The sequence below is a fragment of the Scardinius erythrophthalmus genome, assembly GCF_964197995.2.
Source record: "Scardinius erythrophthalmus genome assembly, chromosome: 8".
NCBI lineage: Eukaryota > Metazoa > Chordata > Actinopteri > Cypriniformes > Leuciscidae > Scardinius > Scardinius erythrophthalmus.
In genome coordinates, this window is record NC_138228.1 from 40,381,475 (window position 1) to 40,407,771 (window position 26,297).

Below are 26,297 nucleotides of genomic sequence, written 5' to 3' on the forward strand. Positions count from 1 at the left end.
AGCTGCCTTGCTGTCCACTATACACATTCACAAGAAAGCTTGCTTCAGCTAGACTTTGCTTTTTAGCAAAGTTTTGCCCTCTAAAGCTATCTCAGCAAAATGGTACACTCAGTGGCTGAGAGACAGAGATGACCTCAAATTCTTTTAATTAGCAAAGCAGTAGTGTCCAGCTGTCTTTCTTTCTTTTTTTTTTCATCATTGGCATTTATAGAATCTGAAGTTATAACAGAGAGAGCTTTGATGTCTCAAGACACATTTCAACAATATCGGTGCTATTCCATAGAAAATGTGCTCAAGAAATGTGACTTGCTTGTAGTTCATTCCTATAGTTTGGCAGTAGCATGTTGTTAAGCTAACGATATAAGCCATATATCCGTTTGTTAATGCCATATCCAGGTCCAGGCCTCCACTATTTTCAATTAAGAATACTATCTCCACAGCCATTTATGAGCACTATTAATTCATAGTTATATTTAAAGGCAATTATGCTTAGGCAATTATGCTATGAGGCTAACAATATTACACATTTATGGCAAGCTTTTATAAACTCATGGTGTATATACTACAGTCTCTGGACTCACTGCGTCCAATACAAAACCAATACTTTAACGATTAAAAAAAGATGAATTGCTGTCGTTTTGACCCGGAAACAGTGATGTCAGTTTTAATGAGCGGATAGGACATACAACTATTGGGTGAAATGGTAAACGAGAATATTATAATCGACTCAACATTTTGCCATCTTGGATCATTTATTCCACCAACCTTGTTGCAATGCATTCTAGCATTCATTTTAGAACTCTTTCCCTGTGTGTCGTCTTTTGAATAGCTTCATCTGCTAAAGTTCATCTCTCCCTCTCTCTGTATTCACTCTCAGGATGTGGACAGTTTGCAGATGTATCTGGAGGAGGTTCGTTTCTTTGACCTGTTCAGCTACAGTGAAGAGGAGGGTGGCTGGCTCTGTTTCATGTGCAGTAACCCAGAAAAAGCCACAGGTAAATAAGATTTGCTTCTTTTTGGCTAATGTACAAACATATATGCACACAATAAATGAGTCACTCAAACCTCTGGCAATATACAGGGCTCCAGACTAACATTTGAGAGCAGTAGCACCGGTGCCACTAAATTCTACAGATGGTGGCACAAGCACCTAATTTGGTTGTGCTGGGGAGATTTTTTATCATAAAGGTAATTTAGTCATAAAATGAATAATAATAAAAAGTTTTATTTATAAAACGACTTTCCCAAGCTCAAGGTCGCTGTACAAGAAGATAACAAAAACACAGCATCAAGCATTAGTATGCATCAAATAGAACATATACAGTACATATACAAATATACAGTAACAAAACAGCAGAACACTAAACAGAGGAGGGTTGGAAATACTGTAAGAAAAGATTTTTAGTTGAGATTTGAATGAGGATATACTAGAAGTGTCATGAAGAGTTAGAGGAAGAGAATTCCAGAGTTTCGGAGCCACAGCACTGAATGATCTACCACCCATTGTTGAAAGACGAAAACGAAAATGACTATTGTTTTACATTAGTAAGTGCAGAAACTAACCATATTACTTTTATTTCTTGGAAATGCACATTTGACAGTAAAACACTGAGCTTGAGTTGAGATGCAGATAAAATTAACTTTTATTAACAACAGTAACATAAAAAACAATTTTTTTTAAAGAAAACCACATTAAAAAACACATTTAAAGGCCCACTGAAGTGCCTTGAAACGTGCAGCTTTGTATGATGCGTTGACGTAATTTCCACTGAAACAGGAAGCTAATGTGGAACATATTGAATGGCTCCTCCGCCTTTTCAAATAGCCAATAGCGTTTAGTTTACCTCACAGACTGCGAGTCATACTTGACAGCACCATGGAAACGAATCCGAGCACTAATACGTTGGATTCAATAGTAACATTAGAGGTGTGAATAAATTCTAGCCATTTCATTCTGAAATAAACGGAATAAAACTCGAGCATTTGAGCAACCGCACACACATCTCCAACCCATATTGCTCCGTGACGTGACAACGGTAGTGATGTCCGGTTCATGAACGAATACCGGATACTTTTGAGTTTTGAACCAGTCGATCCAGTTCACCAAATCGAACTGAATCGTTCAAAACAGAGTCAGTGCTGATCCAGTTTTCTAAAGTTATTCACTTTCGGACGTGCCTGACAGTCACTCCGACAGTGGAAATGATGAGAACGAGCAGTTGACACTGAGCATACGTTTACTACCGAACATACAGTCAGGTACAGCCATGGTCGCTAAGGGGCGGGACGCTTCAGGTTCTAGAGAGCATTTGATTGGACAGAAGATGTGATGAGAAGGTGAAGTCTGCGGTGACGTCATAAAAATCCATGATCCATTTTAGCGGAAGTGAGAGACTGTAAGTTTTGAAAGCTTATATCTCCTAAATGTGGATTTTGTCATAGTTTTGGAACATACTAGCTTATTTAACATTAGGCTAATATTCATCCTAAGAGCTAAAAAAAAAATTATTTCAGGGGGCCTTTAAGTTAAGTGCTGGAAAAAGTGTGAAGCACTTTAAAGTCCTTGAAAAGTACTTCTATTTCACTCTCAAAGGCTGCACGAACTCTGAAATAAATTATGTTCAAACATTTGACTATTTCTGCCACAAAAACATCTACAAATGTACCATGTACAGCTGAGGGGAGGCTCGAGTAGAAACAGTCTCCTATTGCTGTTGTCGGTATGAGGAGCCCGACGTAAAGGGCTGGGGCTGCCCCCTGGCAGCAGCCCCTTTGGACCTGTGGCGAACGAGGGATGAACCTCTGAAACGCTGCTGAGACACAAATATTGTTTCTTTTGCCTCCTGGAATCTCTCAATGACCAAGCTTACAGTATCACCAAAGAGACCAGGAGGCGACAGCAAGGCATCAAGAAGGAATGTTTTGTCCTTCTCCTTGATGCCTGAGAGATTCAGCAAAAGGCGCCTCTCTGTAGCCACCATAGCTGCCATAGAGCGGCCGATGGCGCGGGCCGTCTCCTTGGTGGCACGGAGAGGTAAATCAGTGGCCTGACGCAGTTTTTTTTTAATGGCGTCGGACCCCACGCCTTCGCCCTCGTCCAGATCCCTGAGCAGGTCGGCCTGGCACGCTTGCAAGATGGCCATTGTGTGTAAGCAAGCGCCTGCCTCGCCATATACGTGTTGCCCACCAGCGAAGATGTTGAATGGCATGGCTTGGTGGGCAATGTCGGGGCTTTAAGGGATGATGCAGCATCAGGGGGAGAGATAAGCTGCTAATGTCTCTTCTACTCTGGGAATCATCCCATAGCCGTTCTCTTTGAACCACATGATAGAAGCGTAATTATGCAACTGTGGGACTCGATAGTCGAAAAGCGAACAGCTTTTTCCAGGATCTCCACAACACAATGTGGAGATCCGGAAAGAATGGCAAGCCTCAATGTGGAGGATGTGCTTTTGACTGCAGGAAGCACTCATCGAGTTACTTTTTCTTTGCACTTCCCACTTCTCGTCCGGCCAATCGATATTTAGCTTCGCACACGGCACAAGTTATAACCTCCATGAGCTTCAGGGCCGACAAGTCACCCAAAATCACCTGCTTTGATGCTGAGAACATACAACTCCTCAGAGCTAGACAGTCCTAACATCCAGCCTTCACTCTGGGTGGAAGAAGCCGAAGAGCGGGCTTCTGTCTCCCAAGTTTGGGTGCAGGAGTTAGCAGTTGAGAGCTGAGAAAGGGCCTAAGCCGTCTCAAACTGCCCCACTAGCCTCCACCAGCCTCGGCATCTGCGGGACCCAAACCGTGGGGAGCGCAAACCTGGCCGCTCTCATTAAACAAAGCCAGGCGGGAGTGTCCTCAAAAGAAGCCGTTCACAGTGCACACAGTCAGCCCCTTCGAGAGCTGATCGTGCATGCTCCGCTCCCAAGCAGTTCACACAAAAGTTGTGTGTATCACAAACAAACACCAAATAAGACTTACACACATAGGCTACGTCAGTCCAAATCCGATTATTTGTGTATCCGATTGGAATCTGATCTAAAATTATTGATAACTGTCCAGATCCGATTTGTGTCCATGCAGCTCTTTTGTTTTCTGGAATATCTGCATTGGTTTCTATGGCAATGATGTTGCGTTGGTAGGCATATGCTAAAAACAACAACAGCAACATGGAGGGGTTTGCAATACAGATGGTCGCTTATTTAAATTTTACAACATGGAAATGTGCAGCCGTGCACTGGACTATGCGTCTTCTGAGGCAGCGGCTGAATCGGAGGCTGCTATGCACAGTTTTTTTCCGCACTGTCGTCTCTGCCGGTTTCAAAATATGTCTCTGATATATTGTCATTTTCTGGCGCTGTCACGCTGAAGGCGTTCCCCAAAGTGTCGTCATACGACGCAGCACGAGTTCCCTCGAAAGGGAATTATTACAAAGATAGCATAGATTTCATTATTTTTTTTAAAGTGAATTTGGTGGAATTCGGTTGTAAATAACCAAACTCTTCAGAGAATTATTTTGAGTCTTTTTAATGAATCAGTCGATGTGGTTCACAAAACTGGTCTGAATGATTCATTTACAAATTGGGCTGATCTGGTTTTCGAGTTCAACTAGCTGACTCAATGATCTGGTCGCAGCTGTTAACAGCTCACTTGAGGGCAAGATTATCAGTGAATAAAAACCATCATTTTAAGAGAGTTTCTGTTAATCCTTCTCTGAAGTTAATGATTAGCGACTACATAATTTTGCAAAAGCACGTCAGGACTCCAGATGTCGTATAAAGCTTCAGTCTTCTGTGATGATTGCTAAAATCTGCTTTCCATGAAGAGAAGAAAGAAACAAAAACTAGAGGAAAAGGTGGTTCCTCTCATTTCTGTGGCTGATATACATTTACATCAGTCCAGCATTAGGATGTTCAGACAAAGAGGCTTCTGATCCCATTCAAGTGCATCCAGAATTGTTGTTGCTTTGTTTTAAATCTTCTCCAGATGTGCTTTTTGGTAGGATTTTTCCACAAGAACCAATTAGATACAACAGAGAAGGTTTTTGCCTCTGGCCTGAACATTTTACCAAAAACAATGAAACATATTGTAAATCGCTGCATATGGAACATGTCTATTTCATCTGAGATCATTTATAGGCATTTGAAACACTAAAAAATAAAGTAAATGCAAATCATTTAAAGTTTAATTAAAATTAGCTAATGCAACACAATTCTTTAACATTGTTTCGCACTGTAATTTTATTGCATGCAGTCAATTCAAGATTATAAAATGGAAGTTTACTTAATCCATTTGGATCGGTCATAACCAGTATCCAGATCGAGACCAACACTGTGTATTTTGTAATTACTTAACTCACTGCTTAACCATTGTAGCATTGTTGGAAAAATTAACGAGCTAGTCAGAAATGTTTCCTGAAATCGGAGTAACATGGTCGCACCATCGTTTAAACCACATTGGTTCAAAAATATATGACTGTCATTATTGATGTCACGCACAGGTGGTGGAGTAATACCATTTGAAAATAGGATTAATTTTGCTAATTACTCAATTCAAGATCACAATTATAGAAAGCCTTTTTTTAATAATGTACTACATATTCAACTTTACTCCTGTATATATGGTTCAATCAGTCAACAGCGTTCTCTACAACATTTCTCTGAGATGCTGCTGTAACAAACATGGCATCCGATTACTACTTATTTTTGTTCACAGTTGCTCGATTAATCTCAGGTTCCTTCTTATGTCATTACGCATTTATAGTAATGTGCACTCTTCAATAACGGAGTTGATTATTGACACACTAAAATATATAGAAAGAAATTGATTTAAAATGTACTCCATGTAATGTTAGCTTGCTTACTGCATTTGATATATTGAAGTCCACGTCATAGTAACAAGAAATGCTTTTAACCAAAGGTCTAGAGCTGCCACACAAGTGAGCAACCCAGAAGTGACCATAGTTAGCTAACGATGCTTTTGAGAAATACACCTCAGGTTGGGAATTGTTGCAAGCATTATTTTAGTAGTTAGTAGGTTATTCCTTCCTGTAGCCTTCCTGTAGCTCAAACAGTAGAGAATTGGCGCTTGTTACGTCATGTATTCAATTCACAGGGAAAGCAAGTACTGATAAGAATGTAAAATGTGTATTTTGAAATGCAATGTAAGTCACTTTGGATAAAAGCGTCTGCCAAATGAATAAATGGAAATGGAAATCCCCCCCCCCCCCAAATAAAAATAGAGTAAATTTGGTCTAACCAAATTATGTTTAGTTTAAAAGGCTTCATTAAAGTAATAGTTCACCCAAAAAAGAAAATTGTCCTATAATTTACTAACCCTCAAGCAATCCTAGGTGTATATGACAATATATAAATATCCTGGCTCTTCCTAGCTTTGTAATGACATTGAATAGAGCCAGAGTTTTTGAAGCTCCAAAAAGCGCATCCATCCATCATAAAAGTAATCCATATGACACCAGTGGGTTAATAAATGCCTTCTGAAGCAAAGCGATGGGTTTTTGGAAGAAAAATATCCATATTTAAAACTTTATAAACTATAATCACTGGCTTCTGGCAATGGCCGTACACATGTTCACAAGAGAGTCGAGAGTCGTATGACGTAGGCATAGTGTAACCTAAGGTGATAATAGATCTAGAATGGCTTGAGGGCAAATTAGAGTAAATTATGGAAAAATTTTCATTTATCAGTGAACTATTCCTTTGCTTTGGCTGAAAAGTTTACATCAATTTAATTAAGATCATACATTTTTATAAATTTACATTTTTTGATTGTGTGCCTAAGATGACCCTATACCTGTGGTAAAATGAATGGCGTATAGCTTTATCAAACAAAAGCAGCTTTTGCACATTAAACTCGCTAAATTACTGTAAAGTTGCCATATCGACTTTTCGGGTAAATACATCATATATGCTGTTCACACAAGCAATGTTTTTTTCCCATTACCATTCACATATTAGCCCCAAAATATTGGAAAACTGTGATGCCAAGCTTTGTGGCAATTATGAAGTTCTGATGGAAATAACGCACAATAACACTGTGCTGTTTACAGTAACATCATACAATAGCATCATGTTTACAATAGCATCAAACGGTAATTTACTGGCAATGTTACAACTTCTCATCCCAGAAAATTGACAGAACTGATTCACCAGTATTTGTTCATATTTTATTTTATTTTATTTTATGCTCAATATACAGTATTTCTAGGCTTTGAGTCTTTCTTTGTTTAGTACAACAACAAAAAATCAACATTCTGAAAAAATGTGGTTGTTAATCTTCATGTTTTTCTACTTTGAATATTTTACACCTTCAGAGATTGATATTAAAATTGTTCACTGCTGCTTTTGGTGGAGTATTGGATTGCAACGGTACATGAAATATTAATGGCGTCACTTTACCTCAGAAATCAAATTTTTTTCCCCATGAAGAGACAGTTTAATGAGACAGGAAATGTTTTTACATACCACCATCCAGCAGCCAAGGTGGGAATAAAGACTCTTTGAAACCTCAATAGCAAGTGCCGCTCATTAAACGAGTGTTTGTAGCACACATTCTATCTCCTTTCTCCTTGTTTGGAGTGTGGGACAGTTTCCATTAGCAGAGAGCTGTAATGATTTTTAATAGAGCGAGTGAATGTTTGCAGAAATAAGGACTTGGGGAAGCAAAGCTTGGACAGGCAGCACCTACCTTGGCAATGTTATGGTCTGACTGAAGTCTTGTGTGTCGTCAGCTCATGAAGCACGGTAGTGTTTGAAAGCATTCCATCGCTTGGAGTTTGGTTCAGACATTAATGAGGGAATTTTAGCAAGGAGACAGAGACGCAGTGCTACAGTTTTAAAACTACCATGTTGCTTTTCTCACTGCTGAGATTTCATGTGGTGCATCCCAGCTGTTGGCTGCTTTTCTCGCTTTTTAAGCATTTAAGCATAAAAAGAATGAATGATTTTAAAAAAAATATTCAAGCAGGTAGCGTCGTTGCTAACTTACTGTCCATCTGTTAAAATGGCGAATATATCAGATGCAAGTAGTCTACCTTTTGGTGCAGGTGAGGACACATTTGAGCTGCACGCATTGCAGTCCGAGCTGGAAGCTGTTAAGAAACAGATCCACAACCTTTTAGTGAGACAAGCCGAGCTAAGAGACCGGCGGTTAGCTCTTGAAACATCACGCACCGATGCACACAAATCAGAGATTAACGTTACTAACCCGCTGACTCCGACCTCATCTACTCCGTGCGTTACTCAGCATCGGTCCCGAGCGCCGAGGTCGCAATCAGCCATGGTCTCGTTCACTCCGGCTCCAACACGCCACCACGAAGCCTGGATGGTTCTGCAGCGGAAGACGCGAGTCAGGTCTAGACCAAGACTCTCTCCGACCCTCCCGGTTTTCGAGTTATCCACACAAAAACGCTTCTCCGCTCTTCGCGAAACAGAACGCGATGCTATGATCATCGGCGATTCCATCGTTCAACACGTACACGCTACATTAGGTAAAAGTAAGGTGCACAGTCACTGCTTTCCTGGTGCTCGTGTTTCTGAAATCGCCGCTCGCGTTCCCGAGATTCTGAACAGTAACGAGCGCGTCGGAACTGTGGTTCTGCACGCGGGAGTGAACGACATCAGGCTGCGCCAGACGGAGGTTCTGAAGAAAGACTTCAGGAATCTGATCGATACGGTACGCAGCACATCGCCCGAAACAACGATTATTGTGTCAGGACCGCTTTCCACGTACCGACTAGGACATGAAAAGTTTAGTAGACTATTCGTGCTAAATGAATGGTTAATGTCATGGTGCAATGAACAGAAACTGCTCTTTGTAAACAATTGGAATCTGTTTTGGGAGCGTCCTAGGCTTTTCCATGCCGATGGCTTACACCCAAACAGATTCGGAGTGGATCTTCTGTCGGTTAACATCTCCAAAATGTTAAATACCGTTACTAGTTACCAAAAGTCCAAATCATAGTCTCTGCTGCACCGATTTAACTGATATAAATACTAGTGTAGAACATTGCAAAGAAACTGTGTCTATTCCTCGTTTAGTGAGATCAAATAATAAATCTACTGCAGGATCTAGGAAAAATCTAATTGTTATTAAAACAGAAAATGTTGCTATTAGTAAACAAATTCAATTTCTAAAACTAGGTCTTCTAAACATTAGATCACTCACACCTAAGGCAGTTATTGTAAATGAAATAGTCACAGATAATAGCTTCGATGTACTTTGCCTTACTGAAACCTGGCTTAAACCAAATGATTATTTCGGTCTAAATGAGTCTACTCCATCTGGATAGTCCTATAAAGCATGAGCCCCGTCTGATTGGTCGTGGCGGCGGTGTTGCAACAATCTATAGAGATATTCTCAATGTTACTCAGAAAACGGGTTATAAGTTTATTTCGTTTGAAGTACTTGTACTAAATGTTACGCTCTTAGATGTTAGAAAAAAATCCCTATTATCTCTAGCCTTGGCTACCGTATATAGACCGCCTGGGCCTTACGCTGATTTCCTAAAAGAGTTTGCAGATTTTCTCTCAGATCTATTGGTCAATGTCGATAAAGCATTAATTGTTGGAGATTTTAACGTACACGTAGATAATCCAAATGATGCGTTAGGGACTGCGTTTACAGATTTATTAAATTCATTTGGGGTCAAGCAAAACGTCACCGGACCAACTCATCGTCTTAATCATACACTCGATTTAATTATATCATATGGAACCGATCCAACCGATATAGATATCATTCCACAAAGTGATGATGTCACTGACCATTATATGGTAACTTGCATATTACGTACTGCTGTAATATGTCATGCGGCGCCGCGTTATCGACCAGGCAGAACAATCCTTCCATCCACCATAAATAATTTCTCAAATTGCTTATCTAATCTGTCTCAGCTGCTGCCTGAACCCAAACAAACAGATGAATTAGAAGAACTAACTAGCACTATGAGCTCCATTCTCTCGGGAACACTGGATATTGTTGCACCAATTAGATTAAAAAAGGTCAGAGAGAAAATTAAAGCACCATGGTACAACAATACTACGCGTGTTCTAAAGAGAGAAACCCGTAATTTAGAGCGTAAATGGAAACAAACTAATTTAGAGGTCTTTAGAATCGCATGGAAAGACAGTCACGTTATAAAAAGGCCCTAAAAGCGGCCAGGGCTGAGCATCTCCGCAAACTAATAGAAAATAACCAAAATAATTCAAGGTTTTTATTTAACACCGTGGCTAGACTAACAAATAAACAGACATCACCCGAACAAAATATCCCGTTACAGTTTAGTAGTAATGATTTCATGAACTTCTTCACTGAGAAAATAGAAAACATCAGAACCACAATTGTAAACGTTCAATCTTCAATCGCGCCTTATTATTCAGCCTCAATTATCACCCCGCAAGAACAATTACAGTGCTTTACAACTATAGAACAAAAAGAGTTAAATAAACTTATCATTTCATCTAAAACAACAACATGTTTATTAGATCCTATACCAACTTAACTATTGAAAGAAGTGTTACCTGTAGTGGAAGAGCCTCTCCTCAATATTATTAACTCGTCTTTATCTTTAGGTTATGTTCCAAGAACATTTAAACTGGCAGTTATAAAACCTCTCATTAAGAAACCACAATTAGATCATAATAATCTAGCAAATTATAGACCCATTTCAAATCTTCCATTTATGTCTAAAATACTAGAAAAAGTTGTGTCCACTCAACTGGGCTCTTTCTTGCAAGAAAATGACATCTATGAAAAGTTTCAGTCTGGATTCAGGCCGCATCATAGCACTGAAACTGCGCTCGTTAAAATCACAAATGATTTACTTTTAGCTTCTGACCAAGGCTGTATCTCAATACTAGTTTTACTTGATCTTAGTGCTGCGTTCGATACTATAGATCACACAATACTCTTAGATCGACTACAAAATTATACTGGTGTTCAAGGACAAGCATTAAGCTGGTTCAGATCATACTTATCTGACCGCTACCATTTTGTCTATTTAAATGGAGAAAAATCGATCATAACTTCAGTAAACTATGGAGTGCCGCAGGGATCTGTGTTGGGCCCTCTATTATTCTCAATATATATGCTGCCACTTGGAAATATTATAAGGAAACATGGAATTAGTCTCCATTGTTATGCTGATGACACTCAAATCTATATTTCATCACGGCCGGATGAAAACGCTAAATTATCCAAATTGACAGAGTGTGTTAAAGATATAAAAGATTGGATGACGCGTAATTTTCTTTTATTAAATCCAGACAAGACAGAGGTAATTCTTATCGGTTAAAAAAACCGCCCACAAAACCTCTTACAATACAACTTTAACATCGTAGGATGTCCTGTTACTTTATCCTCTACAGTAAAAGACCTGGGTGTTATACTCGACTGTAACCTGTCTTTTGAAAATCATATTTCATATGTTACAAAAACAGCCTTTTTCCACCTTAGAAACATTGCTAAGCTATGTAATATCCTATCAGTTTCTGATGCAGAAAAGCTAGTTCATGCATTCATGACCTCGAGACTAGATTACTGTAATGCTTTATTAGCTGGTTGTCCTGCATCCTCAATAAACAAGCTACAGTTAGTCCAAAATGCAGCCGCTAGAGTTCTTACTAGATCAAGAAAATATGATCATATAACACCGATTTTATCATCACTGCATTGGTTACCTATAAAGTTACGTATTATTTACAAGGTATTGCTACTGACTTATAAAGCCCTAAACGGCTTAGCTCCAGTCTATTTAACCGATCTTCTATCGCCCTATAATCCATCGCGCTCTTTAAGATCAATAAATTCGAGGCTTTTGGTCATACCTAGGATATCCAGATCAACCAAAGGAGGGAGAGCATTTTCACATTTAGCTCCAAAACTCTGGAATAGCCTTCCTGATACTGTTCGTTGCTCAGACTCGCTCTCCCAGTTTAAAACTAGATTAAAGACGCATCTTTTCGACCAGGCATTCATATAATATTTGTAATCTTACAGTTCAAACTACAATCCGGCCTCTAGTTCATAAATGCCAGAGGAGAACTGGCCCCCGACTGAGCCTGGGTTCTCCCAAGGTTTTTTTTTTCTCCATTAGGTCACCTGATGGAGTTTCAGCTCACCATTAGGTCACTTGATGGAGTTTTTCGGTTCCTTGCCACTGTTGCCTTTGGCTTGCTCAGTTGGGGATATTTAATTTTATTTTATCAATCAATAAATTCCACTAGAAACAAACCTTGTTGTATTATTTTAATTTAATACTGTGAAGCTGCTTTGATACAATCTGTATTGTGAAAAGCGCTATACAAATATACTTGACTTGACTTGACCATATTCTACTTCCCTTAATCCTACCCAATACCTAAACGTAACAACTACCTTACTAACTATTAATAAGCAGTAATTAGTAGTTCATAAATATTAATAGTGAGAATTGAACCCTAATCTAAAGTGTGTAATCCAAAATATTTTATATTTTTTTCTATAACTATTATTAACTTTGGAACTAAGGAAAATGCATTGGTACTTAATGATATACAAAGCAATTTGTTTTTTTTTTACCTCCTTATCTCTGTTGTTTGATCCAACAAAAAGCAGTTGGTAACTATTTATTGTGTTCACAATCTCTATGTACCTCCTGCTAGAACTAATCCAGGTAAAACTGACTTTAAATATGCTGCCCCTTCAGACTGGAACCCTCTTCAAATGAAATTGAGGCTAAATCGTTTGGTGTCTTTTAGTAATTTTAAAACGCGTATGGATGCACTAGAAAAAGATTTAGTGATTTGCTAATGCTTCGAAGGCTGTGCTTTTAATGATATTTTATTATGTGTTGTTGTTTGTTTTATGTGTATTTGTATATTTGGGCCGTCTATCTTGGCCAGGACACTCCTGTAAACGAGATTTTTAATCTCAGTGAGGTTCTCTCCTGGTTAAATAAAGGATAATGAACATGAAACGTATAGTGACATTCACCTTTTAAAAACCCAAATAAACTCCTAAACCTTTATTCTATGTTTTATTTGAACATACTCCAACTTTGCAAAATATGTGAAAACTGCCCTGTAAATTCTATAGAAGTGAATCCACACTCTCAGCAGGGGTTGCTGGAATCTTGTCTGACTATCAGAGAGACTCTAAATCAATATAAGAGCACAGCGTTGGCCAAAGCCCAGCAACAAAAATCTATAACATACACCAACCAGGAGAAAAATAAACACGGACCTTTCTTTCCCCACAGAGACTAGCAATATCCTCATTGCATGAATTTACAGTTGTAGCAGAATTGGAATAAACAATTCTTACCTCAAAATATTTTATTGATGTGTTGGTAACAGCACTCAAAATGTCTTCCATTGGCTTTTGTTGCTTTCTGTACTACCAACCTGTTCATTGGGACTGCCATAATCCAGATTTTCAAAGATGGGCTGCATCAAGATTAGTATAATAGACTATTTACTACAGGTTTGTACTTCGCTTATGATGGGAGAGCACATATGATGTGCGTCTCAAAAGGCTACTATGATTTAGGATATTGCGTAACTTTAGAAAGATCAAAATCTTTTTAAACAATTATAGTCTGTCTGACTGTGGGCTTGCTGAGCATCGGTTTTGGCCTCTGCTCTTATCATTAGTGTGTTTCACTTTTATGACCACAAACTCATTTTCAAAGACAGTATCAAATACACAATAAAATCAACAGAACAGAAATCAATTTAGGCAAACAAATGTCATGCAGAATGGAGCACAGATGCTTTTAATGTTCTGGGATTTACAAAACATACATTTTATATTTGTTTTGCTCATGCACTCACACACACATTCTAGTGCTTTGATTCATGCATTTGAGAAAAGTAGAGAGAGTATGAAAGCAAATAAAATTAAAAATAATTCATAATAGAGAATTATTATGTTGCTCATGGGATAAACACACACAAATTCAATTATCAACATTTACCAGCATTGTAATACAGACACATCTGCTAAAGGTTTTGGGTTGAAACAACCAGAACAAGCACTATCTCTTCCAAAGCTTTTCAATTGTTCTGCCAGTTTTTTGTTCTTTTACATTTTTTTATGTGGTTGACCAGAAATACCGACGTGAAAACATTTGAAATGTTTTAGCACTTTCCTAAAATAAAGTACATCGGTGTCAACGTAATTTATTGTTTTACTGCATTGAAGGTATAATTCCATCCCATTCCATCAAAACTACGATTTATATTAATGAAAAAACAAACAAACAATAGCTTGTCAATAAAAGTAGCTAATTTTAGTATCAAATTCCTGTTTAACCTTTTTGAAATTATGATTTCAGGCTGTCCCACCTTAGAGATCTTGAACTTCTCAAATCCATTTTTTTTTTTTTTTTTTACTGATTTAACTGATATATTTATGCAGCACAGTCACAGTATGTTTTTTATAGCAGGTCATATAAAATGTAGTTTAACTTCCTTGAGGTAAACAATCAACATTTTCTGAGAGTTAAACTCCTCCTTTCACTAACCATTTGTTGAAAAAAGAGTTTCAGGCCTTATTTTGTGCCTTATTCATGGAAAGTGCATTTAATATCCCAGAATGAAATTATTATACTAACCAAATAAACAAATGACGTTGGTCGCGCCATTTTTTGTTTTCTGGGAAATTGCGGCAGGTCAAGGGCTGTGTTTTTTACCTCAATGTAAATCATTACTTCAGTGTTCTCTCTAATACACCATGAGCGCAACTTCTGCCATTTGGGATTATAGTTTGGTGATTATCAGATATCAATCTTGCTTAATCTGAAGCGGGCTATCAAAGCGCTGCAGACTCTCATCTGTTTTCCTTGCTGAAAAAAGGAAAACTCAGACAATGGGCTGCTTTGTACCATCCTGGAAGGGCTATAACACAGCTTCCTGTTTAACTCAAATAGACCCATGAGAGAGATCTGTGAAACGCTTTGTGTAGTTCAGACAGACCTAGCAAACACAGGCAGGGGACACAATATTCACCACGTCTGAAACCACACCAGATATTGCAATGTGGTGATAAACACTGAGCAGTGCTCCTTTGTTCGTCTAATGAGAAAAATGTTCCCATTATAAATAGTTTAGCATGGCGTATGTCCAGAAGAGGATGGCTCTGTGAGTGAAGAGTATTGTTTGGTGTTGCATTCAAAGTGACTATGGGCTGACATGGCGCTAGTTCACCAAAATAATGAATTCATTTTTTACTCACCCTCATGTCTTTTTAAATCTATTTTGACTGACTTTTTTCCGTAGAGCACAAAAGAAGATATTTTGAAGAGTGTATATGGTGCTCTTTTCCATATACAATGAAAGCAGGCTGTATAAGGGCTGACAAAAAGCATCATAAAAGCACCATTATAGTAGTCCATACAACCTTCTCATGAAATCTTTCTCATGATGCATTCTCTTTTTCATTTTGACTCTTTCTGCTCAGTCGTTAACCAGGATGGCCAGCCACTCATTGAAGGGAAGCTGAAGGAGAAACAGGTACGCTGGAAGTTCATCAAAAGGTGGAAAACACGTTATTTCACGCTTGCTGGCAACCAGCTTCTTTTCAGAAGAGGAAAATCAGTAAGTGTCCCATTCACAAGACATATAATTTATGCATTTCTTACCATCAAGACTCTCTAAAAGGAACTGATCATACAAAAATGAAATAATCATTTACTCAGCCTCATATCGTCCGACCTCATATTATTTACTGTAGTTTCTTCTGTGGAATACAAAATAAGATGTTAGGCAGCTTTTGTTTTCCATAAAAGGAAAGCTGATGATTTATACTGTCATGCTTGAAGGACAAAAGATCACAAACATACTCCACACAATTTTTGCGGTATGTTCCAGATCTTCAAAAGTCAAATGATAACCCTATGTGAGGCAAGGCAAAATTTAAGTTGTTAGCGCTGTCTGTTTTCATTTCATCTTTAGATGTTTCATCAAGACCAACATCATTGATGCCAAATGCTGTTTCTTCTCGTGTCATGTGACTATGCAGCAAAGCAGCAAATTTGAAAAACATTACAACTAAAAGCAATGCCAATTAACTCTTTCCCCGTCTTTGACGGAAATTTCCATCATTAATGAGAAAACGCTTCCCTGTCATTGAAGGAATTTTCCGGCTTTCCGTGTTTTCACTATTATACGCTAGGGGGGCGCTATTACGCATCTTCTGAAAGAGTATTGAATCTCCTGATCAAAACTCTTGAGAAGAAGCAGAAACAAGCGATAGCATATGTAAGCAGATGCATATGTAAAATAATGCGTCAACATTAAACAGCATATAAATCAAAACTGCCTGAAGTTACTGAATGAAATCCAGGACGAGGTAGGCTATAGGACTGTGATGCACTCGATCTACTCCATCTATGTTTTGATGATCATTCTAAATACGATCCGGACATAGTCTTAGCCAAAAAGACGATTTTCTCAGCTTTTTTCTCCAAATATTTTTCTTATGAAACTCACCCACATTCAAGTGAAGTGAAGCTAGAATAAAAAGTTTTTTTATTTTATTTTATATTTTTCATCAGAGGCTCTGTTCTCTCTTTTTCTTTTTTGATATATTGCATGTTCAGATATTCATTGCTCTGGGGGCCATGAAACTTTTGTGAAATTTATCAAAAATGCTGTCGCTGGCTGGTAAATTTTCAAATACGTTGACGGGTAGAGTTACCTGAACCTAAATTTACCTTGTGAACTAAATTTATGTCTTTTTGTTTTACATTTATTACTCACACAAAGCCATTGTATTGCTTCAAAAGACTTAGAATATCTGCAATCTGCAAAGTTGCATGGACTACTAAACGTGAACGTGATCAACAGTGTTCCTGAACAACCATTTATATCGAGCGATTCTGTAATCTAGCAACTAAAAAGTATTTTAAATGGCAAATTTTTGGAGCCAATGGCTACCAAGTATTTTATTAGTCTAGAGCCCTGCTTTCTGGAAGATGATCATTATCTTTTAAAAGCCCATGACTTCACCAAAGCTTTTCCTGAAGGGAATTACATTAACTAAATAAAACTAAAATGGCTTTTCAGAATCTCACTATTACATTTAAAAAAGGAAAGACCCAATTTACTATGCGCCCATATAACCTGGAGCCATATTTAAGATTGTGCAAAGGAGAATTCATAACCAAAGTCATGACAAACAGTGACTACAAAACTAAGATCAGTAAAAAGCCAGCAAAAGCTTTTTAGTAAAAATGAATTAATTTGTCAGACCTGTAAGCACATTAAATCTTGATTCATTGTAAATTTTACTCTGGAAAAGTGGGATGCATTGCTACAGTCATTTCATTTTGCTAAGTCTTGACAAATCTTTGGTTTATCAGGCATTGCACAAATGCTTTCAATATGATTTTGAGGAACATTTGGCCTTTTGTCCCAGTATCTTGTTTTTATTATGCCTTAAATTTGCTTGCAATTCTGCAGTTTTTCTTTCATTTTAATGGTGCTCATTCTAATCCATGTACACAAACAACAAGCTTCATTTTTGGCAAACTTTGTGCAGCGACTCTTAAAAACTTAATGGAAGTTAAGTTTCCAATTTTTCTTAATGGAAACTTAAAAGAAAAATAGAGCAGGAGAATTGGGACCATGCATGCTGTGAGCCTCCAACCAAGATTGTGTCTTATCTAAACCCAGAATTTATGAAAAAGAAGTATGCTAAACTGTATTGGATGTGTACTTGTAGTGTACTTGAAATATAAATAACACACTTATAACACTTTGTAATAATGTCTAATTAAAAGTTGTACTTCAAAAACTCATTTTAAGCACGTTTTTTTCATTCTTTAAACTCCGAATGAAATTTAATGATGTCGAGGCTGTAATGTGATTGGTTATCTAGGCACATGTGATCCAAGTTAGCCGTTACGCTTTTTCCAATGGTAGAGCTGCAGACCCTCATATCACTCAATAATAAGACCATCTCAGTCTCCATGAACCAAGCTGAGCGTGTCAGATAAGAGAGACATACAAAATGTTTGCAGAGCGGTCCCCAGGACCAGGATTGAAAACCACTGAGACCACTGGCTGTGTTCCATTCAGACCTATCTGAACATTAGAGTGGAAAGCATTAGCTCTGATTGACGGCACTTTTTCCCTCTTGTACTCACAGAAGGACGAGCTGGACGACAGCACAATTGAACTTAGCAAAGTGCAAAGCGTTAAGGTGGTTGCTAAGAAGAGGCGCGACCGCGGGCTGCCCAGAGCCTTCGAGATCTTCACCGACAGCAAAACCTACGTGCTGAAAGCTCAAGATGAGAAGCATGCGGAAGAATGGCTGCAGTGCATCAATGTGGCTGTGGCCCAGGCCAAAGAACGCGAGAACCGCGAGGCCACCACATACCTGTGACGCCTGTTCTGCCGAGGATGCTGTCATACAAACTGGCATATCAAGCCACATGGGTACGTCTTATTACCACATGAGTACGTCTTATTACGTATTATTGCTACGTTATCTCATTACAATGGTTTAACAACATCAACGACAAAGGCCTTGTCTCAAAAGCCACCTTCAGCTGCTGTAGCCTTCCTCCACCTAAATTCTTGCAATAGTAGGTCACAGAGACCGTCGGTTAGTACTTCGTAGGGTGGGCTTGGCAATGGGCGTTTAGGGCCTTCTGAATCATCAAATGATCAATGGGACTTCTCGGACAAACGATAGGAAAGGGCACGAGGCTAGAAGTCAACAACATGTGCGTCATTTGGGGCATGACCAAAGAAAAGAGTGACATCCAATGAAGCTGAGAAACATCTGTTCCACACTTCGCACTGACAGTCGTTGTGTGGGTCATATCGTATGTTTTGAGAAACAAAAATGATGATTTATTACATCTTTGTCTTCCAGAAAAGTATAGAATAGTCAGAGTTAGCTATCACTTACACTTAGGGCTGTTGTGGTAAACATGTTAACGCATACAATAAATAAGTTTAACACTTTTAATTGTTAAACCCTAGAATGCATAACCCTACAAATCGCATACACGAATGCATAAAGGGGGTCAAAGTGATTCGAAATGGAATGAATGTTTTTGTTTAGAAAATGAAGTGTCCTATTAATAAAATAATAATTTTAATACATCAAACATGTTTATTTGTCCACATTCCTTATATATGCATTACAAAAGATGGAATTTATTCTTTTTTAAAATGCACTTGTACTCTTTCTAAACAAACTTAACTCAAATTTAGATCTACTTTAGAGTATATTCAAGTTTGAACCTTTACTCCCTACATTTCTCACGGACCATTTGAAAATGATCTTTGCAGGCAGAGCATAGCACCTTTCTAAGCATAACTTTTGGGTAGAGTTTGCACTTCTTTCTTTGTTTGGGCCTTTAGCTATCCTTTACTGTGCCCTTTCTCTACTCATCTACTGCATCTAAAATCACATACTGAGTAGGTTCTTCATTTGAGAACTCCATGACTGTTAAAAAAGTATGCATATGTATAGTATGAATAATGTATCATCAAGCTTGAATGTGTGTAGTGTGAGTGCAATCTGAATGTACTACTCCACTTTATGCATTCTTCGGGTAATGATAAAAATAAATAATAAAAAAACATCCTAAAACCAAGAAATATGAAAATTACATTGATGAGGATCAGAAAAAATTTTTTTTGAAGGATTAATTAAATATTCATGGATAATTTTTTTATTTTTTTAATCACAGCATGCTGGGTCAATTTGACCCCCCTTTATGCACCATTACCACATTTATTCAATTTTAATGTTATATACTATGTTTGGTGTCATTTTTTTATTCTTGTTTTGTTCTTTCCTTTAAAAGGAACTGAATTCGTTAACATGTTAACTACAATTATGTACCGAAATTATAATTTTTACCAAAACACCGAAACCAAAATGAACATTTTCGTGACATTTGCTCAAGCATACATTAAATAATGAAGAAAACAGGTTAAGTAAACATATAATGTATATGTAATATAGTGCATATTTAATAAAACATTTTCTAGCTGTCTATCAAGCTCTGAACAATGAATAGCTTTCCTTAGGTAAATGTAGCATTGTGTGACATTGTTTACAAGCTGTTTTATTGACATCTTTCTGCGGTTGAAACACTGATTGAGCGATTACATGAGAGTAAGCTGCAGTTGTTTCTTTCAACATTCCTTCTAATTTTCATTCATGTTTATTTTGTGCTATAACTAGTAGTAAAGTGGAAGAGAGTGATCTGTCACGCCACATTAAAGAGCATCAAAACCAAATTTATTGTTTGAATTTTGTTATAAAACTGCCAGCATTCGAAAGCTCAGACTTTGTTTCATATCAAAAGTAACAAAGCACCAGGCTTTGTTATGCATAATCGCATTAATAATCGCTCACTGCGATTATTGGATGGTAGGTGTGGTTGGATGGTACAAATAATTTTTAATGAAGTTTGTTCACGCATTAACTGAAAACAGCATAGACTAGAAGATCTCAGTTCAATAAAAAAGATTAAATAAAAACGGGAAATCGATAAAGCCAACCACTCCCTAGCATATACACAGCTGATGTTTACTTCTATCTGATCAGCCATTGGAGAATCGCTAATTAATCGTCACCTTTTCGGTTGCCGAAATTTCGCTGCATCACTAACTACAACTAAATACAACCATAAATGGTTTAATTAATTGACAGCCCTACTTACAGTAAGCATGAAGTCTTCATAATCTTGAATTTTACTGCCAGCTCCTCTGTGTTCCCAGAATCCAGCAAGGGCCACCTTGACAGTAATAATATTATTCTGCCATTAACCACTCAGTTGTCAAACCATGTGGACAGTTACAACATACAGCAATAAAAGAATTAAGCTGGATTGTGTTTTTACCAAAAAAGGACCAAAAGTATCAAGAAGTGCCTCTAATAATCAGCGCATGGAAGCGTTGACCGCTGGGGATACGAATGTGTAAACGGAGTGGCAAAACAGATCTTTGTACACAGTGTTCTTTGGCTACAGGATCTTGCGTGTCTGTAATGTTGATCAATGTCTTCTTGAATAACACAGAGGACCTCTCCAAAGTTCGAGGGAACCGTATAACAGTGGTGGTGAAAAATTCGTTCCACTGGTGTCTGTTTCCGTGCTGTGTTTTGTGCGCTAATGTGGGCATTTATGTCTCCAGGCTTGTTTGCTGGCAATAGTTTGTCCCTTTTTCTCTACAATTTTTATCCATGGATGAATACTAATTATGTTGTATAATAATAGTGATTCAAATAGAAGCCTTTTATTTATTTATAGTAATAACTATTTTTGTTGTGCAAAGGCAAATTAGTTGTAAATGAGTGGCATCGGGTCTCTTACACTGTATTCTGTGATATGTGATTGAATGGTTTGGCTCTATTAGGTTTAGATTCAGATTCAAATCAATCAAAATGTAATAATTTTTCTGCTTCAGTGAGGGTGTAGTTTCTGCATTTTTTTATTAATATTATTTTTATCTCAACACGCTAATCATTTTTAAAAAATGCAGTGGAGGGAATTAATAAACAAGTTTTTTTGCAAGTGTTATTTTGGTGCCCGGTTTAATAAAGGAATTAAATTAGGTAATAGCTCAAACATACCCATAAAGTTTGTGCTGAACACAATGTGTATGGTGCATTGCCCCACTGTGCAGTTCGATTCTGACTGCTGGGTTGTGGAGAATCTATAATAAACCTAATTTACTTTGAATGGGGTGGTTTTGTGTATAAAATAATGACAAAGACATAATTGAAATATTCACAGCGCATCATTTAGGTTAAACTGGAATAAGAATCAAGTTTTGTGCTGAAAATATGCATACCATGCATTGTGAAATAGCTTCTTATATTTCCAACCTGGTCTCATTGTTTATACGTATTAGTATGTACATTTATGTAGCGTTTTTGTACATTTGCATAGATGTTGAAATATGGACATGGATACTATATATACTGTATATATATGTATGTGGACTATATATATATATATATATATATATATATATATATATATATATATATATATATATATATATATATATATAATATATTGTATCCATGTCCATATGTATGTTGACTATATGTTGACTATATATATATATATATATATGGACAATATATATCCATAAATACGGATACAATATGGACATATTGACAACGTAAACATTACATATTTACAGCTAAAGATATATCATAAAGATATTTGTATAGTTGCATTTTTACAGATTACACATTTTATAAATAGATTTATGATCCCTTATCCCTAACTGTTACCCCCAAACCTAAACATAACCATTTTACAGAGAATATTAAAAGAATATATAAAACGTAATGGACACAAATATGTAGACCTACAATGACAATTTAGTAACAATATAGAATAAAAAGTACATTTTGAGTAGCTATTCCCACACCTGCCTCTAAACCTAACCATAACCATAACCATTTCTTAAAAATATGTACAGTTATAAAGAAAAACATAACAGACAAGTGTAATCACAATCATTTATTTACTGCAAAAGTGTAAGACAAAGTCATTTACTCTGTGATAAACTGACCACTATCATTGTTCATTTGGGCCTTTTCCTAATTGTTTTATTTTATTTGTATTTTTTTTTTTTTTTCTTTTTTTTTGGCGGTTGCATGAATATTTATGATTGGTTGTCTGCTGCTTATGTTGCTAAACTGCATTTCATTGTGTCACACTAAATATAGCAAAAGTGTTTCTTAACCCAGGGTTAAATGTAGCTTTAACCCAGGGCTAAAAAGATGTTAACTCAAGGTCAAGCATGAAAAGCCCTGATGTAGTTGAAATTTTCAGCGTCCAAAAACACAGATGTTTCTTGTTTTCCTTCACAGTGTTGAGTTACTCTGTTTGTTTACTTGGGTTGACAACATAATCCAGCCAGGATGCATATCAACATCTTGTAGCATTTATTTAGATTTCACACCCCTAATGGCCCATATCAGATGAGTTTTCAGCTCAGCAAGGTGCTTCAAGGCCCCAGGATGTGTGAAGATCCAAACTGTCTTATGAGACACACATTTTCATCTCCATAGTTTGTTACAAAGTAATTTACCAACTATTAACTTTCTTCCGGTCATCTGATAAGACCACTTTTTTCCATATGTTGGGGTCTCTGAGCCAAAATCCTGTTTATTTTGAAACCAAATTGGTTTGTTTTTGGTTCATCTGATTTCAAATGAACTTTCAGGCAGCTGTATAAATATCTGTCCAATAACACGCTAAATGAAGGTGTGCATATGTGCACATGACCTCTGTGACCCGAGCAAGGCTTTTGTTTGTGTTGTTTCTCTTGAGGGACGAATGTCTATTTTCTCTGTATTGAATGCTGTACTATGTGTTCTCTATTTTAAAATAATGGAATGTACAATGAAGGAACTACTGACTGCGAGCTCCAATGTTTCAAAGAAGGTGTTATATATATATATATATATATATATATATATATATATATATATATATATATATATATATATATATATATATATATATTGTATTAGTCAACCTAAAATTTACCCTAATTACTCTCTTAAAATTTGTTCTTGTTCTTGTTGTGATAGACTCATTTAAATATCTTATTCCAAAGAATTTTGATATCCAATTAGCTATGTGAGCTAATGGATAATGTTAGTAGCCATATCTATTTAAGCATTGACTTATCAAAAACAATTCACATTCTGACTTCATTCTGTTATGAAACGCCCACTTTTCCTGATCATGATTCCCAGTAGATAAAATCAAATCCACACAGAAATATGTCAAATCCTCCTTCACTTTTAGAATTTTAGTAATGATTGTGAACATGAAGAGCACATTGGTAAAATCAAATGTATTTGTTAGTTATTGTAATTCATGTTTTAATCCATTTGGTTACACTTTATTTCAATGATCCACTTTAGACATTCTAAATACTACAAGTAACTTGTCAACTACATGTCAACTAACTCTTATTAGAGTATTATTAGACTGTAGTAAACTATTAGTAGAGACTGTTAGATTAGGCTTAAAGGGATAGTTCACTTTGAAATTAAATTTTGGTATGTTTTAGCTTACCTCAAGGGCATCCAAGATGTAGGTGTCTTTTTTTCCGCAGTAGTTTCAATTTTGATATTTTTAGGTCAAACCGTTCTTGTCTGTCAGTCATATAATGCAGGTATACGGTCACTGTCTCAAAGAGCATGCACAGAGTCCAAATTAAAACAATTCCCCATCGTCCAAATTAAACAATTCCCCATCGTAAGTACACATTGATGGCCTAAGACACGAAACGAGCGGTTTGTGTGAGAAAACGAACAGTATTTATATCGTTGTTACCTCTTGAACACAGCCGCGTCCAAGTGATCTGAGGGCGCGGGCGGGTATAGATATACACTAGATGTCGCCTTGGCTACTGCAGTTCATTGGAACGAAACCGTAGCCAGGGCGACATCTAGTGTATATATCTATACCCGCCCGCGCCCTCAGATCACTTGGACGCGGCTGTGTTCAAGAGGTAACAACGATATAAATACTGTTCGTTTTCTCACACAAACTGCTTGTTTCGTGTCTTAGGCCATCAATGTGTACTTACGATGGGGAATTGTTTAATTTGGACGATGGGGAATTGTTTAAACTACTGCGGAAAAAAAGACACCTACATCTTGGATGCCCTTGAGGTAAGCTAAAACATACCAAAATTGAATTTCAAAGTGAACTATCCCTTTAAGGGTAGTAGAATAAATTGGCGTACTTACAGAGTTACTTATAGTCAGCAGAATGTCTGTTGGGGAGCATCAAAATAAAGAATTAGCAGATATTAAGCAGAGAGTCTACTAATACTCTAATGAGTGCTAGTTTACATGTAGTTGCAAAGTTACTTATAGTCATTAGAATGTCTAAGATGGAAAATCAAAACAGTGTTACCATTCATTTTTATTTCTTTTGATTTGTATGTATTTCAAGTGTTTTTAACTATTTGAATAAACACAAAATTAATATCAATTTGTTTCAGATTAATGTTACTTGACATTTATCCAAAGCTGAAATAGTTTCCTTTAATATAGAGGTGAGCAGATTCACTAAATCTACCCATTTATTGTCTAATTTAATGAAAAGAAAAAAATATATATTTTGTGCATGTTATATGATGCCATAAAAACTGATTTATTTGTTTCCATAAATAAAGCATTAGCGTTATTATTATGGCAACATTTACTTTAATGAAAACTCTAGGATGAGTTACATTTTAAAGTGCCACTGTTATGCTATTTTAAAGGTTCCTAATTTTGTTTTGGATGTCTCCTACAATAGGTTTACATGCATCCAACCTCAAAAAACACTTTAATTTTCTCATAATACACATTGCAGCATCACTTATTTTCTTACAGTGTCTGAAACGGTTCGATAAAGGATTCAGACCCTCTAAACCCCTCCTTTCCGAGAGACTGCTAGGCTCTGATTGGTCAAATGATCCAGTTTGTTCTGATTGGTCAACCACTTAACGCGTGTGATGGAAACTAAATGCCCATTACCATATCTGAAATTCAGCTCTAGATCTTCCTCATCACTAGATACACAGCGATATTAACAGTAACGATGGTGTCGGTTTTACAGTATCAGTTGGAACCCGAGTCCTCATGCTTTTGAAGTGCTTGCAAAGTGGCAAAGTTGCTTTCGCAGCACAGAAAACAGCATCTTCTAGACATGTTGATAACACAAACCAAACTCTTCCAGGCCTCAGCTACAACTACAGTGTTCGAGGCAGCCAATGAAGATCGGCTGGCAGTTTACACTTTATTTTGATGGTCCACTTTAGACTTTCTACTAACTATAAGTTACTAGTCAACTACAGTCTGTTAACTCTCATTAGATTATTAGTAGACTGTATGACTGTTGGGTTAGGTGTTTGGGTTTGTAGAATAAGTGTATTTGCATGTATTTGCAAAGTTACTAATAAGTAGAATTAACAGATATTAAGCAGACAGTCTACTAATACTCGCAAGTTGACATGTGGTTGCAAAGTTACTTATAGTCAGTAGAATGTCTAAAGTGAACCATCGAAATAAAGTGTTACCAGCTGGCTTTATGCAAATTTGTTACAAACCTAAGTAGGTTCGTGCTGAAAATAAGACTGGAATTACTGACGACTCGTTTCAGGCAGTTCAGAATCAGTTCTTTCTTTTACGAGAGAATTACTTCAGTTATCAAGCACTTTAGTCTTTGAAACTTTTTTTTAGAGCTTTTCATTCACAAACAGCTATATTACACACTAAATGAAAGGTAATATCCAAATAAGCATAAC

The 26,297-nt window shown here is 37.0% G+C and overlaps 1 protein-coding gene across 1 annotated transcript in view; it reads left to right on the top strand.

Annotated features, from left to right (window-relative positions):
* The window catches only part of veph1 (ventricular zone expressed PH domain-containing 1), a gene marked incomplete at its 5' end in the record, with an annotated part of 107,423 nt that extends 88,553 nt beyond the window's left edge, over window positions 1-18,870 (top strand). The window contains 3 exons of the mRNA XM_081372552.1: window positions 878-995; window positions 15,454-15,590; window positions 18,145-18,870. Coding sequence (XP_081228678.1) covers window positions 878-995; window positions 15,454-15,590; window positions 18,145-18,381 — 492 coding nt within the window. The 3' untranslated portion in view covers window positions 18,382-18,870. The remainder of the gene's footprint in view (window positions 1-877; window positions 996-15,453; window positions 15,591-18,144) is intronic.
* Window positions 18,871-26,297: the final 7,427 nt, after the last annotated feature.